The following is a 16111-nucleotide window of genomic DNA, read 5'->3' as shown; positions in this document are numbered from 1 at the left end:
GCCTGCGCACTAAGCTTGTTTCGATTTCGAGTGCTAGCGCTAGCCAGTTTGTTAGCTGTATGTGAGGCGCTGGTCTACAGCGTTTGTTCCTTTAGTCGTTGAAGAAATCTCGATTTTAAGCTTTGTGTTGTAGCGTAGTGCTGTTTAGCGGCTGTTATCTGGGCCGGTTTTGGTGTTTCAGGGAGAAGTGCTGGTGTGAGGCTGACTTTTCTGAGCTAGCTCCGCTGCTAGCTGCGGTTACCTAATTGACTGCTGCATTACCCCAAGTTGTTTACGTGTAGCTGGCTAACGCTAACGCGGCTAGCTGGCTCGCTGTTTACCAAGTAACGTTAATAGCAGTAACGTTGCGTTTTAACGGGGCTTCGCAAGGATGACATGGATGTCGCCGTTATTCTCTACGAACTGACATATTCCATTATCTTCACATCTGGCACATTATCTTCACATCACAAATTACAGGCTACTTTCAAGCTAGCCACACAGATTGGTGAATCAGACCAGACCGGGCAGCGGTAAGATAACTTGGCTAGCTAAGCTAGTTAGCTAGCTAACGTTAGCGCTTGTTGGTTAGCTATAAGTGATAATGAAGTGTCAGGCTTAGCGTTAACTAACTAATTAGCTAAGTGAAATAAATATTACTCCACAAGTTAACCAGTTAATTTATTAATTCGCTGTTTATAGCACTTGACTAAATACAAAACATACAAGTGTGTTGAGCTGTCGCTCAGGCTGTTAGTTAGCTAACTAGCGAGGTAACCTAGGTTAAATCACTAACACTAGGTAACTTAGCTAACTAGATACTAACTACATACAGCTCTCGAAAAAACAACAGACAACTTAAAAATGAGGAGTTTCTTTAATTTCACCAAATTGAAAACCTCTGGAATATAATCAAGAGGAAGATGAATGATCACAAGCCATTAAACCAAGCTGAACTGCTTGAATTTTTGCACCAGGAATGGCATAAAGTTATCCAAAAGCAGTGTGTAAGACTGGTGGAGGAGAACATGCCAAGATGCATGAAAACTGTGATTAAAAACTAGGGTTATTCCACCAAATATTGATTTCTAAACTCTTAAAACTTTATTAATATGAACTTGTTTTCTTTGCATTTTTGTAGGTCTGAAAGCTCTGCATATTTTTGTTATTTCAGCCATTTCTCATTTTCTGCAAATAAATGCTCTAAATGACATTTTTATTTGGAATTTGGAAGAAATGTTGTCCGTAGTTTAAAACAGAAATTAAATGTTTACATTTTACTCAAATATACCTATAAATAGCAAAATCAGATAAACTGATTCAGAAATTGAAGTGAAACATGCCGGAAAATAATATTGCGACGTTTTAGGGTATTTTTCCGGTAGTGATATTCTTGGCATGATGAAAAACAGTAATATTTTGTTAAATAATATTGCAAGAAATCACTTCTGCAACAAAATATTGGAATCCTTTAAGTTTTATTTCATGAAAGTGTAGTTATTATCTTTAAGCATATAGCAGAAACAAAACAAATCTGTAAACTTATTTTGTCTATTTAGTAAACAGTAGCTTAGCTAACTTGCCTAACTTGACTTTTTTTGTACTGAATCATTTTAAGTGCAAGCATATAAATCTAAAAAATAATCTTTAGGCTTCACAGCAAATAAAAGGCACAATATTACTCTGTCACATATAATGCATTACCACCCTTTGAATGGCAATGACGTTTTAATTATCAGTACTATTGATTAGAACAGGAACATACATAGTGTTTATATAACATACATTTAGGCTCAACAATTATACATGCTATATTCCGTAAACATATTGAGGTTATGTTCATATGCATGTCTACATATTGTGCAATTAGATAATGCAATTATTATGACAGGCCTAAGTAACAAGTGTTTTTCCCTTTAGATGGACAAACCACCTTTCAAACAGACTCAAGTATGTGGACCCTGGGCTATGAAGGAGAGGCTAGGAACCGGAGGATTTGGTCATGTGTATCTTTACCAACATCAGGTAAAGCAAATTTGTTTTTTGGCCGCTTAGGGTTGTAGGTGGGGAAAGTCTGCACCAAGTACCTACCTAATAGACCAAGTGAAGAGCTTTGGAAGTAGTGGGTGATTAGAATATTTTGAAGGGAATGTCTGAATCATCTATAATGTAGCTACATTATGTTTATGTTGTTGAGTTAATGATATTTATTTCATGTAGGAAACCGCTGAGAAAATTGCAGTGAAACTCTGCCGGCTTGAGCTCAACGCAAAAAACAAAGACAGATGGAGTCGAGAGATTCAGATCATGAAAAAGTAAGTTTATAAGGAATTTGATTACTTATTTGCTTTCTAAATTGAATATATTTCTTATGCAAAGTTTAATATTTGGTTAACTCTTTCTAGATTGAACCACATCAATGTGGTGACAGCACGGGATGTACCTGAAGAGATGAAACACATTGCCTTGAATGACTTACCTCTATTAGCCATGGAGTACTGTTCCAGAGGAGATCTTCGTAAGGTGTGCTCAAGCATTAGCTTATTTTAATTGCCCTGTCTGTCATGTCATGTAATTGTCACCTGCTTTGAAGAAGACTTTCCTTTTTCCATTCTTCTTTATTTCCTCATACCATTCTTTTTTTTTTTTTGTAGTTGTTGAGCAAACCTGAAAATTGCTGTGGGTTAAAAGAAAGTGAGGTGCTGTCCCTTCTTAATGATGTCGGTAATGTATCACCTCTATGATAATATCCTTATGTATTTGCTTCCATTTCTACTCAGATGTGTCAAAAATACTGTTATTGAAAATGTTTTTTTATATTAACAGGTTCAGGAATTCAGTATCTCCATGCAAACAAAATCATTCACAGAGACTTAAAACCAGAGAACATTGTGCTTCAAGAGATTAATGGAAAGGTATGTGATATTTTATATGTGAAAAAAACTACAGTTTGAAATGAGTAGTTTGCTAACTTGTATAATTTGTTTGTCTTGTTTTAGTTAGTACACAAGATTATAGATCTGGGCTATGCAAAAGATTTGGATCAAGGTAGCCTTTGCACATCTTTTGTGGGAACTCTTCAGTATTTGGTGAGTCTTGTGACTAATTATTGTGAAATGAAAATTGTTAGAAACTAAATTTCTGTGTTGCTTGCTTAAACAGTAACAAACATTTACAAAGTTTTAATGGTAGTTCTTGTGTTTTTGCAATTTATGTTTTGTACCTGAACTATATATGTATTGATAACATTTTGAGTGCTAGCGCTAAAATAAATTGCAATTTGGCAACTTTATTAAATTGTTTTAATTTATTGTATTATTTAAGGCACCAGAGCTGTTTGAAAGCAAGCCGTATACAGTCACAGTTGACTACTGGAGCTTTGGCACAATGATCTTTGAGTGCAGCTGTGGTTTTCGTCCTTTTCTACACAATCTACAACCTGTGCAGTGGTATGTGCCTGGTCTCTTATATTATAGTAATTCTCTATTCATAGATGTTTATAAATTATTTTTGTTATATAGTTAGTATAGTTTTATGCCACACTCTTAACAAGTTCTGAGATTCAAATCATGTCCAAATTAATAACTCTATACTGTTTAAATGGCTTTTAATAATAGCCATTGCCAATATTATAGTTAAACAAGCAAATCACAGAGAATGGATGGTATTCAACATATACAATAAGACATGATTTCACACGCACAATATTTTGTTTTGTAGGACAAGCAAAGTGCGTAACAAAGGCCCAAAAGACATCATGGCTGTAGAGGATATGAATGGAGAAGTCCGATTCAGCACTCATCTCCCTTATCCCAATAATCTCAGCAGGTAATAAAGTGTGTGTTTTTTTGCACTAAACGGTAAACGTCTTTCATCTGCATTAAGTGACCAGGAGTTTCAGCATATCTAAGAAAGAATAAATGTTCAATGATTTTTCATTCTCTAGGACTCTTTTGGAGCCTTTGGAGAGTTTGCTGCAGTTGATGCTGAAGTGGGACCCAGTGCAAAGGGGAGGTGCAATGAACCCTGACACTAAACAGCCACAATGCTTTGCACTTCTTGAGCAAATATTGAACATGAAGGTTGGTCTTTTTAAAGTCACCGCCTCTGATGAAGAATGCTTTATGAAGGATCTCCAGCAGAGGGCCTTAATGTCTGATGCACGTTCCGTTGTTTTAGGTTGTACACATCTTGAACATGACCACAACAGAGGTTCACTCTTTCCTGCTAAACCCTGAGGAGGGCCTCCACTCCCTTCAGCAGAGAATTGAGACGACGACAAAAATCGAACACCTGAATCAGGAGCTCCTGCAGGAGACGGGAGTAATGCTAGATCCAAGGAAGCCTGCAGCACAGTGTGTCCTGGATGGAGTTGTAAGTGGATTATAAAATTACTGAATGATCTAAACTTTCTTCAAACATAAATTGGACTTCTATAACTGATATGCTGCACTTTTTGTATTGTTCATTTTTATTAACCAGAGAGGATGGGACAGCTATATCGTGTATCTCTTTGACAAGAGCCTAACCAAGTACTCTGGACCCTTCACTCCAAGGGCACTCCCGGAGAGCGTAAACTTTATTGGTAAATGATACAGTTGCTGTGTATTATTATAATAATTATAATAATTTTAATTAATTTTAAAAATGACATGGTCTGTATTCATCTTCTTCTGTAGTACGTGAGACCAAGACTCAGCTTCCCTTGAGTGCCCTTAAAAAGGTTTGGGGCGAGGCAGTGAGTTACATCTGTGGCCTTAAAGAGGACTACAGCCGCCTTTTCCAAGGACAAAGAGCTGCCATGTATGTCCGTCATATAATCCATCTCATATGTATATATATATATATATATATATATGTTTACTTCAGGATTATAGATGTTACCATTTGACTGATTAAATGTATGCATTTGTTCTTTTTTTTAAGGTTGAGCCTTCTTCGGTATAACACAAACCTCACTAGATACAAGAATCTGATGTTTTCATGCTCGCAGCAATTGAAAGCCAAGCTCGATTTCTTTAAGAGTAGTATCCAGTATGACCTGGAGAAGTACAGTGATCAGATGCAGTATGGAATATGTAAGTTTATTTTATGATTCCTCTATAAATGTATAAACCCTTCTTTTAAGTCATGTCTAAAATTGCCATTTGCCCTCTGTAGCCTCTGAAAAGATGCTGAAGGCTTGGCAAGACAATGAAGAAAAGGCTGCTGCTTTTGTTCAGGTATGATGTAAAGCTTTGTCCTGATATTGAAACTCAATTTGCTAGGCAAGTAGAATATGACCTGATTCCCCATATGCATATGTTTTAAAGATCATATATTTCATTTATATTTTTCCATTCTTTAGTTTGGCAAACCTGTATGGTCAGTGCTTAGTAAAGATAACAGTCTAATATTAATTGATGGGGAATAATTGCAAGTATCACAGCCTGTAAATTAATTTTAGTTACTTTGTTTGGGATTGCTTTCCCCATTCTGCGGTCTATCTACATATTTTACTGATAATTAATTGTATTCACAAAAATATTGTGTTTTAAGATCAGTTTGTGTTCTATTCACTTCTTGTTTCTATATCTCTTCAAAGGTTGCAGAGGTTGGCCACTTGGATGAAGAGATTATGGCCCTGCATTCTGAGATTGTTGAACTTCAGAGAAGTCCATATGCCCGACGCCAGGGAGACGTAATGGAGCAGCTGTAAATATTGTTTTAATGTTGCCCTCTGTTAACATGCAATACCTGCAGTGTTTACCCCTTGACTATAACTGAATTTGTTTCATTTTATTTCAGTGAGGAAAAAGCTGTTGAACTCTACAAACAGTTGAAGGCAAAATGCAAAAGTAAGCCGTTTCAGTTCAGCCTTACCCTGACATCAATAGCCAAGTGTACGGACAGTGGTAAGCTCACACTGTAATATTACTTATACTTGTTTTCTGCAGTGAACGATCCTCAGCATGGCTACAGTGACAGCTCTGATATGGTTAAAGTCATTGTCCAGACAGTCCAGAATCAAGATCGAGTACTGAAGGATCTTTATGCACACCTCAGGTAAAGGTTTTGAGTTTGAGATCTGTGTTTGTGTGTTATTGATGTGTATGTTTAAATGGTTGCTTTATATTAAATGCATTGTTAAATGAGCCACAAACCTGCATTGTGAATACAGTTTCTTTTAATTGTGGCATTTAAACAGGCTTTTATAAAGTACTTTTTTGTGAAAATATTGCAGATGTGTATTTTTTCTACTTAGCTGACATAATTTTTAAAACCTTTTTTTAAATAGCAAAATTCTGCTGAGCAAACAGAAGATCATTGACTTATTCCCGAAGATAGAGAAGACCCTAGAGAACATTAAGGAAGCCGACAGCACGGTCATGCAGATGCAAATGAAAAGACAGAGGGAGTTCTGGCACTTACTTAAGATTGCCTGTGTAAGTATTATAATAATAAATGCTATTTATGATAAGTGTCTTCTCATGTATCAATAAATAAAAACAAGCAAACAACAAAGTAATGTTTGTGGATAGTAAAAATGATGGTAAAATGAGTAAATATGTTCAATTTAATGTTTAAATAAATTAATTCAATAAATTAAAAATAAGATAAAAAGCAACAGCTTACCACTTATGCACTGTATCAAATGCAACTGTGAGATCCAGCAAAATAAGAGATAGGATTATGTGCTGTGTCTCCCTGTTCAAGATTGATAAGGGTCTAAAAGCTTAAAAATGTGTTTTTTTTCTTTCTTTTTTTTTTTAACAATTTGCTTACACAATATTTTGGGGATCTAAAAAGTTGACAGTTTAATGCAATTACTTTGTAAATTTACAGTTAATGTTCTCTAAGAAGGACAAATGGAATAGAGTACATAATGATCATCATAATGTGATCAGAGAAATGAATATCTTTGGTAGAGAGGTCGAGCTAAGATGGCTGAGATAATGAACAGATAGTGTCTGTAAATCTCAATCATTTTGTAAGCAAACTCAGTATTGAGTTTAGGAGGATCAGACACTATAAAGATTAAGACAGTCTGTTGAGAAACAAGATAACAATCATGCATTTATGATTTATTTTCGTAACGGATAATCCAACAGCTTGTCCTAAACATAGCCGGGGAATAGCAGCTGTTAATACTTTCTGATTTGCTGGTGCAAGTGAGTTCGTGTAAAAAAAAAAATGCCACATTACATTACTGCAGTTTATGTGGTGGGTTGCGTCCTAAATGTGCTACATTTGCAATAAACAGGAATTACTGTATCTTTCTAGGCTCAGAACACCACACGCAGCCACAGCACAGAGATGTCGTCCTCTTTGTCAGCCTGGTCCCATCCGCCGTCATCCTGCTCACCACGACTTCCTATGTCTCTTCACGCAACGCCTGACGGGTAATTCTCCGGGTTTATTTCAGGTTTTTAGGTGATGTATAGGGTAGTATTGTTTGCTCTGCTCCAACTGAACTCAACTCTTTGTACTTTATAGTGAAACTGTCAGCCATCTCCTGGAGGAGAACCAGAGGTACCTAAGTCAGCTCACAAGTTTGCTGCAGGAGACCTCTGATGAGAAGTCTGAGAGTATAATGGTAAATAAAACACATTAACATACTAAAGCAAACTTTTGTTCAATAACATATTTACTGATAAAGAGTTACTGAAACTATTATTGTTTCTTAATGTGTTTTCATTTTATTTAATACTGTGTTTTCTTTTTGTGGTTCTGTTGTTTATAGGATCAAGACTGGAGCTGGATTAGATATGAATCCCTGATTGCAAAATCACAACGTTTATAGATTTATTGATATGCTAATGACTGGTGACCAGTTATTCTCTGATCAACGATTAATAAGCTTCACAAGATTGGGTTTCTTTTGGCATTTACCTTTTTTTCAATCGAGTAACTTGTTGAATTCATGGTTTGAAGTGTTGTAACAACAATCCCATTTATGTCATGTATTTTTAAATGGCACAGCAGAACCAACTGTTAGCATACTTCATACATACAGAACAAATACTCAAGTATTTATTTATTATAAACCAAATTAATATGTTCTCTATGAGCTGATATATTTTATTTTATTTTTAAAGGTTTTATGCATCTTGTTTGGATTAGAATTCTACTGATCAGCAACAGCACTTTAGAGGCTCACTGTGAATGTTTGGGTGGGTCAACGGTTTTATTGCATAGAAAAAAACTTGGCTTGACCTGAAGATTATCATAAATCTTAGACAGAGCTATTCTTGGAATAGATATTTGAGAGTCAGAAAAATAATTATGAATGCAGGAGTCAGAGCAGCTGACCTTAAAAGGAAAGCAATTATTAGTCAGATCTCTGGTTAAGAATGGTCTGCCATGGTCCATGATTGTAAAGTGTGAACCCAAAGGTGCTAACGTTGATAGTTTTTCTTTTTCATCCTTTTCCTTAAATCAATGGAGAAGTGTCATAGGTGCAATGTCAGGCCCGAGAGAAGGCTGCATGAACTTGCAGATATGAGAATGTCACTAAAGTGGTATTTAATATCAGTTTTTTTCCCTATTATAATTATAATTTTCTTTTTGTCCAAAGATCAGCTCTACACAAAATGTTGCCACTCAGTACAAATTATATTGTTTCACACTTCATTAATTATATTCCTTTCACTGGCTGACTCATTCATATGATATTTTGCAATTAATTAATTGTTTACTGTACATTACAAATAAACATAATTGTTCTCCATCCCCTGTTCAGTGTGTACATTATGGTAGAATAAAATGTCATTAAATTGAAGAGATTTCCTCATGAAGAAAAAAAAAAACAAGGACACTGATCAGGTAATGACTACATTAGGTGTAAAGGGGATTTGGCCATCTAATTATGAGCCCAGCAGTGGAGCAACACGTTCTTATTATGGTTATTTTTGGAAAGTCACAGTGTAGTATTGCAATAATTGGGATAAGCCCTTTTGCATCTCAAGGAAATTATGTAACGATGACTTTGAGTGCTTTGAGATTGTGCAAATATGATTATCTCAAATTGTCAATCCCCTAATAACAATCTAAGATATATTAATTTAGCAATACATTTACTTAAAAAAGAAAGACTAATATCTGCAGTAGAAGGCTGGTTATACTAATAAATGTAAAACAGTTTGCCATAAGCAGCCACATATTACTGATTGCCTTCAGTACTAGATCAAACTAAAAATAAACAAAAACAAAAAAAAATTGTTTGGGGTGGGGAGGGTCTGTTTTATTGAATTCATGTCTAATATGTATTTTCTGAATTTCTCTGATATAACAGCTCAATTCTAATTCTTCAGGTTAAAGGTGCTTCCTCCTTTAAACAACTATAACATGTATTTGTATCAGGCTACAAACAGGGCTGCTTTATGAATTCATGCAACGCAACTATGTCTTAAAAGCATTTGACACTGTTTTACTCTTATTCAGTGTGGGCATACCTAGTATTACTTTTATATTTTTTACACTTACTTTTTAACTGATCATTTATCAGTTTTAAAATCTGTTATTTCACTTGTTTTAGTGCTTTTAAAAAAAATGTTGATCCACAGCATAGAGGCTACAAAACTCAAACTATGCAGCCTTTCAACACACCTTTAACCCAAATATCTAAAATGAAATGAAGTAGCCTTAAATACACACTTGCTGCTCATCCAACACTTCTCATTCTTGACCGTTTGCTATTTTTATCAGCCACTGCTCATCATTGTAATGTAATAGAGCTAACATCACCTCAAAGTCCCTGTGTAATCCTTACTAACGTTACTACCTGTTTATGTGCTACACATTCCCGCTCAGTCTGTCCCTCGTTTCCTCCGTCAAAAGCCTGCTCTCCCGGTCTGCTACTCAACACTGAATGTACACTGGCAAGCACCCATTTTTGTCTTCACACACACAAACGCAAAGTAGATAGATTTGAGGAGAAGGGCGTGACTAATTTGCGATACAGAGAAACTGCACTCTACTGTGGGCCGTCAAACAAAATCCCGGACGATTTTGAAACCCCCCCCCGGACATTTTTTTAGGTCTCAAAATTAGGACATGTCCGGGAAAAAGGGGACATCTGTTCACCCTAATATTATATACTCACCTCTGAATGGAGAAAGAGCTAGTGCTAATACTGCTCCAGCAGTGCTAGGCGGGGTTAGCAGCAGGCTACAGGCTGATGATACCTCTGAATGGGGAAAGCTAGTGCTGCGTTTAGCAACTAATGCCAATACTGCTCCAGCCTTGCTGCTGAAGAAACTTCACGGAAACTTCTGTATAATGCTGGAATTCAGCGCAGTGATTTTACTGCTCCTTACAACCTGACTGATAGAATTCATACATAAGGTGCACTGGTGATTTTTGGGAGAAAAAAAAAGGATTTTAAGCGTGCCTTATAGTGCAAAAAATATATTACTACAGGGCAAAACTCCTTCATATTCTTTCTCAGATGTTTAAACATCGATAAATTTGAAAAAATTACAATATGACCTTTTTCATCAAGGCTCGAGAGTATTCTCTGCAATACATTTAGCTGCAGCCTGAAATCATTCATATCAATCAAGCAATGAATCAATCAATCAACCTTTATTTTCACTTGGCAATACATTATAAGAGGTATAAGTATAAAAAGTATAAAAGGGATTGAAAACATTTAATAAGAAATAATAAGGAACAAAATAATAAAAAATACTCATTTTACGTCACATTTAGTATAGATGAATATATATGTATATATGTAAAAAAAATAGAAAGTTCTAAAAGACCATAAAATCTAATTGACACATACACATTTATAAAATATAAAATAAAGAAAATCTATTGTTTTACTTTTTGTTCTCAGTGTAAAACTCTTATTTTGGAAGGTGGCGGTTTTTCGACGGAAGCCAAATCCTGACTCTTATTATATTTTCCACCCTTATTGAGAATAAACCCCGCCTGCTGGATTCTGATTGGTTGACATCTTGTACGGCGTCCAGTGCTGCTGCGATTCGATTGGTTAACAGTTTGTTTACACAGGTTATCCGCCCAGTGGAACTTGCGGGGCGTGTCCCAATACGAGTAGAGAAAAAATAAGGTAACTATAAACTGGCACTTCCTCCTTGTTACTGCTCAGTGCGTTAGATACGTAATCTTACATTCTCCAAACAGCAGATCAGCAGGTGAGTCCTGAACCGTGCTCTTAACCTGATTACTAGTTTTACTTTTTGTGATCTTTAATGTGACTAAAGTGTGTAAGAAAGGAATGAATCCCATTTTTCCGCCAAAAAGCATTTTTATTGTTCTTTTTTCTGTTATATAATATCAAGTGTTGTGCAGAATCTTTCCCTCCGCGTTTATTCTGTGCATTTTGTTTTTCTTTTACGAAAGATAAGAAAACCCGTTTCAGTTAAATGTGTGTGCTTATCTTGCAGATCTCCTTAGACACTATGGCTGCGACTCAGAAATGCTACGCTAAAGGTAAAAGAGTTTTACACACTTCTCCTCCTCCCTTTCTTAAGAACCACCCATCATTTAGCTCTGAACGAGCTGTGTTTAGCATTGAAACACTTTCTAGACTTGGAAAGGAACTTTCTAGAAAAGGAAAAGATTTTCCACTCTAGACCTGTCACAATAATTTTATTATTGATTTAATTTACCACTAACAGACATAACCTGAATCATTTTAGTTGACCTTACTGTTGCCCATTGAGTTTACTTAGGAAGAAGATCCTAATAAATGAATGAAGCAGTGTGTTTACTTTTTAAGTTTAAGACGGTTGTTTTATTTCAGTTATATTTTTTCTGTGATATTTAAACATTTTTAAATTTACTTCCAAAGTCTGGATACTCTTAATAGCTAAAAATAAGTAGCTCTTTAAAGAAATGTGTAAATGTGTTATTAAGCCACTGTATTGTCTTTATGGCGTAAATTATCTTAAAATGACTACAGTAGAATTTTCAGAAATATTTCTGGTTCAATATATTGTTTAAAAAACAAAACAAAAAAGGGGTTATTATGACCAGTCTATTCTAGATCTCTAAAAATGATGTGCTTTAGTAAAAGCGGATATATATTCTAACCTAAAATGTGAACCTAAAATGAATAAATATGTATGTTTTTATTTAATTTAATCTCTGCTTTTATGAAGTAGCTTTAACACATATTGCATGTCATGCTTTACTTTGTAATGCTGTAGCTACATAATAATCCTTTCCTATAGTTAAAACTAAATGTAGGACGTCTAAAAAGACCTAAATATGTGTGGTAAATATTTTTTAAATAGGAGAATTTATGTTTCATTACTGTTATTTTTAAAACATGATTATTATACTCGTGACTATATTGCAGTAATAATAAAAAAACTTTCCTAGTTACTCAGTGACTCCTCCTCCATACCATAGATTAGGAACCCCTTTCTGCTAAGTCATAGTGTACTTAGTAGCACAGTAATTAGGTGCTACAGAAAGTTTATCTTCTGACAGGTATATGATAGCCCTATTATGTGCTCATAATGTGCTGATAATGCTACACTTCTGTCTCAAACCTCTATCTCAAAGCTTCATGCCGTTATGAAGAGTTAAAAACTTGATTGCTTATTTTGTTCCTATCATTGATCTTTTGTTTTTAGGGAGCTGTGCTCCTGGTCCAGTCCCAGAGGGCCATTTAAGGATCTATAGCATGAGATTCTGCCCTTTTGCCCAGAGAACAAGACTAGTGCTCCAGGCCAAGGGTATTAAGTAAGTACAGATGTGATGTGCAGATCTTGAGACTTCATGATGTTGTGGTGCCTAATAAGTTCTAGTGCATATATTTGAAAATATTATTGAGACGAACACTTGCTTAATTTTCTCCAATTCTGATCTAGTTTTGAAACAGTGAACATTGATCTGAAAGAAAAGCCGGAGTGGTACCTGGAGAAGAACCCTCAGGGTTTGGTGCCAACATTGGAGTTGCCCAATGGGAAGGTTATCTATGAATCTCCAATCACATGTGAATACCTGGATGAAGTGTATCCTGGGAAGAAATTGATGTCCTCTGACCCATTTGAAAAAGCCCAGCAGAAAATGCTGCTGGAGGATTTCTCAAAGGTATGACCACGACTATGAAACAGACATTTTTAGCCCATAAGTTCATTATTATTTGTTGTGTTTCTTGTGTAAAACCAGTTAGGCACCTTTTTGCACTATAGAATAATTAAATATATCAATAACTAATGTGAGCATTTGCTTTTTAGTTCAGATGCCTGCGTGTATTCTGTCCAATGTATTATATATAATACTCATTAATTGACAAAATTCTTTTTTTTTTTTACAATCCTTTTTTTGAAGTGCTCTGAGAAATGTAGTAACATAATGTATTACATCCTCTCTCACCATTCCTATTCATTATGGAGTGGAAATTCAGTGATTTAATCATATGTTAAATTATAGAAGGAAAATGCATTATAATTTCTGATTCGTGCTGACTTATAAAGTTGCAATGTATCACCACTAGATGTCACATGATTAATTTTATCATTATTGTTTTAAGAGTATTATAACTTTAAACATTCTTCACTATTAACACAAGCAATCTAATGTAATTTAACATTGATTTATTGCACATCTACTGTATAAAAGCCCTGTTTAAGTTTTTATACAACTATTTGTATAATCTTAACCTCAGTTACTCTACTCTACACTATGCTGACTCATGAATGGCACCAGTCACCAGTCAAATCCTCAAAAGGCACAATAATATACACCTGGGGATTAAAGCTTTAAAACTTTATTTTATTAGTACTTTTTAAGTAGAAAACTTTTTATTGTGAAAATAGCTAAATGTATTATGTTCATAAATCCATTAGGTACTGTAGTTTTTAAACAATTAAGTTATCATCAAACTAATGGATTATAAAAATATAAATATATTATTTTTATGTCTCTCTTCTTTTATTTTTATACAATATAGAAAGTGATAATTCTTACAATACACATTAAAAAAAAATTAATGTGCTAATTCTTTTTAATTATTGTTTCAGATTGTTCCATTGTTCTACAGGATTCCTGGGACCAAGAGTAAAGGTGAGGATATATCTGCACTGGAAACAGAGCTGAAGGAGAAACTCTCCAAGCTGAATAAGGTAACGTTTCTAAATTCCTAATATTCCGAGCTTTATTTTGTTAAAGACTGGAAATATGGGTTTATCCATGCGGTTCATAAAACTTGAAATCTAAACTAAGAATTACTGTATGAGTGGTTTTGCTTCTTGCCCACATAATATAAGTGTTTTTAATTTCTTTAAATTTTTAGGTTCTGGTGAACAAGAAAACCAAATACTTCGGCGGTGACTCAGTGTCAATGATTGATTACTTGATCTGGCCGTGGTTTGAGAGGGTCGAGGCGTGGCAGCTGAAGCAGTATGTTTTTCTTGCACCAAATCTTAAACAAAAAGTTGAACACAAGAGCTGAAAGAGAACACACAATCTCCTTTCATAACAGATCAACTGTGCAAATGATTCATAGCAGTCTTTTTAATTTTGGCTTGATAGTGGAGGTTCTGGGGGCGGGGCTCTTTTTCAGAAATACTGCATAGTCATCGTAGTTGTTTTAAGTCAACATGGTATAGCTAGTGACTCACCCAGTTCTCCACATGGAGACAAATATGGACAGGTACAATAAAGCACAACAGTAACAATGCATTTAACTAGTGTAAAACTAAAAAGTAAAAAGAAATAAATAAAAATTATAAATTAAACAGCATACATAAACATGGGTGTAGCTACTTCCAAATTAGGTCCTAAAATAGCCTCTAAAGCGTCATAAGAACGATGATAATTGCAGCCCTTATTGCAGCAAAACGTTGCAGAGAATAATGCCTGGTTGATGTGCTATGAAAGCCGCTACTATCCAAATTAAAAATATATCACACATAGAGACATGGCCTGTCGTGAAAACTTCACACAGGTTTACTTTAAAATGTAGCGCTTATTAAAAAGTAGAACCAGAAGGGGAAATGCAGAAGAAAAAGAAAATTAGAACATTATGAAAATAAGCCACATGTGAAACATCTTTGTGCCTCAATTCAGGCTCAACATGTGTGTGTAACTGTATCTAATTATTGTCAACTTATTCTTAAAAAGCTGCACTGCCAGTTTTTTTTTGTAAAGGGGGGGGTTTGAAACCAAAAATGGGGTTGCACTGTGAAAAAGGTTTAAACCCTAAACCCTAAATGTATATTTGTGCTACTTTTTTTTTTTAAAGAAAAGGCCATTACAAACCTACAATTAGCTAATATTTCTTGGATTTAACGCAATAACAAAATCCTGTAGAGGACTTTTAATCTGAACCAAGAGATGCAGAGGTGGATGCCATTCTGCTGGGCTGGAATGATTTAGGTGGGTTTAAGTATGCTGCGGGTCTCAGTGGCTATGGGGCTGGAGTGGTTTAGCTGCGATGGTATCTAACAGTTTTTTGGAGCTGTATTATTTACTGAGTTGATGTCAGACAGAATCCTTGTGGTTATAGGGAGCCATCCTGTCTGCCAAATACTTTGTGCACCCCATATGCTTCCTCTGCATTTGAAGGGTTAAAAACAGATCATTTAAACAGCCTTCTTTCTGTTTTTAGGTATTTGGACGGCACTGCAGAGCTTAAGAACTGGACTTTGCGTATGCAAGAGGATCCAACTGTGAAGGCCATCATGTTTAAGCCAGAAGACCACAAAGTCTTTTTTGACTCATTTATGGCTGGAAAACCAAATTATGACTATGGTCTATAGAATTATGTCTTTACTGTTGTGGAAATGTTTCATTTTCATTTCGAACTAATTTCAAAGTTGTAATCCGTCCTTTTTCTACGATTTTTTTTCTTCTTTTCTTCGTCAACATTATTTGTTATAAATACTCAACATTGCTTTTATTTAGGTTGTCTCAGTTTTAATTGGCAAAATGTTTGTGTAGCAAAAAAACGATACAAAAAAAATCAGTAGACAGCTAATGGCCAGCTTGGAAGCAGAGCCTTGCCTCTGTTGTGGTTGTTATAGTGGGGTGGGAATGCTTTATCTTTTCATGCATCTACACGTTCATGCATCTACACGTTCTAAATGCTGCAAAACCAGTACTGTCTGTGTTCTTAAACAAATAAACTGCTTTCAAAAGGCAGCTGAATTTTGGCTGATCTTGATAATCC

At 35.2% G+C, this 16111-nt stretch overlaps 2 protein-coding genes across 2 annotated transcripts; both read left to right on the top strand.

Moving 5' to 3' along the window:
* chuk (component of inhibitor of nuclear factor kappa B kinase complex) lies at positions 1 to 8689 on the top strand. Its single transcript, XM_007252259.4, has 22 exons — positions 1 to 512; positions 1900 to 2004; positions 2200 to 2294; positions 2385 to 2502; positions 2634 to 2703; positions 2806 to 2894; positions 2979 to 3068; positions 3304 to 3428; positions 3700 to 3807; positions 3926 to 4061; positions 4159 to 4353; positions 4462 to 4564; positions 4659 to 4782; positions 4906 to 5057; positions 5140 to 5201; positions 5564 to 5673; positions 5767 to 5816; positions 5916 to 6024; positions 6257 to 6404; positions 7243 to 7361; positions 7456 to 7555; positions 7703 to 8689. The coding sequence occupies exons 2-22, from the start codon at positions 1900 to 1902 to the stop codon at positions 7760 to 7762; spliced, it is 2268 nt and encodes a 755-aa protein (XP_007252321.2). The 5' UTR covers positions 1 to 512; the 3' UTR covers positions 7763 to 8689.
* A 2283-nt stretch (positions 8690 to 10972) lies between these two features.
* LOC103032768 (glutathione S-transferase omega-1) lies at positions 10973 to 16094 on the top strand. The gene is made up of 7 exons (XM_007252257.3): positions 10973 to 11120; positions 11373 to 11418; positions 12570 to 12678; positions 12807 to 13029; positions 13962 to 14063; positions 14234 to 14340; positions 15551 to 16094. Exons 2-7 carry the CDS (start codon positions 11388 to 11390, stop codon positions 15699 to 15701), a joined length of 723 nt encoding a protein of 240 aa, XP_007252319.1. The 5' UTR covers positions 10973 to 11120; positions 11373 to 11387; the 3' UTR covers positions 15702 to 16094.
* The last annotated feature ends 17 nt before the right edge of the window (positions 16095 to 16111 follow it).

Source organism: Astyanax mexicanus, chromosome 7 (genome assembly GCF_023375975.1).
Source record: "Astyanax mexicanus isolate ESR-SI-001 chromosome 7, AstMex3_surface, whole genome shotgun sequence".
Taxonomy (NCBI): domain Eukaryota; kingdom Metazoa; phylum Chordata; class Actinopteri; order Characiformes; family Acestrorhamphidae; genus Astyanax; species Astyanax mexicanus.
The sequence above is the reverse complement of the archived record's forward strand: the minus strand, read 5'-3'. Positions and strand labels throughout refer to the sequence as shown.

Excerpts from the sequence above, each read along its gene's own strand:
- chuk (XM_007252259.4), top strand. The coding sequence starts at position 1,900 with ATGGACAAACCACCTTTCAAACAGACTCAAGTATGTGGACCCTGGGCT. Across the intron at positions 2,704-2,805 it reads GTCCCTTCTTAATGATGTCG|GTTCAGGAATTCAGTATCTC; the intron begins GTAATGTATCAC and ends TTATATTAACAG. Across the intron at positions 4,354-4,461 it reads AGTGTGTCCTGGATGGAGTT|AGAGGATGGGACAGCTATAT; the intron begins GTAAGTGGATTA and ends TTTATTAACCAG.
- LOC103032768 (XM_007252257.3), top strand. The coding sequence starts at position 11,388 with ATGGCTGCGACTCAGAAATGCTACGCTAAAG. Across the intron at positions 13,030-13,961 it reads TGCTGGAGGATTTCTCAAAG|ATTGTTCCATTGTTCTACAG; the intron begins GTATGACCACGA and ends TTATTGTTTCAG. Across the intron at positions 14,064-14,233 it reads AACTCTCCAAGCTGAATAAG|GTTCTGGTGAACAAGAAAAC; the intron begins GTAACGTTTCTA and ends TTAAATTTTTAG.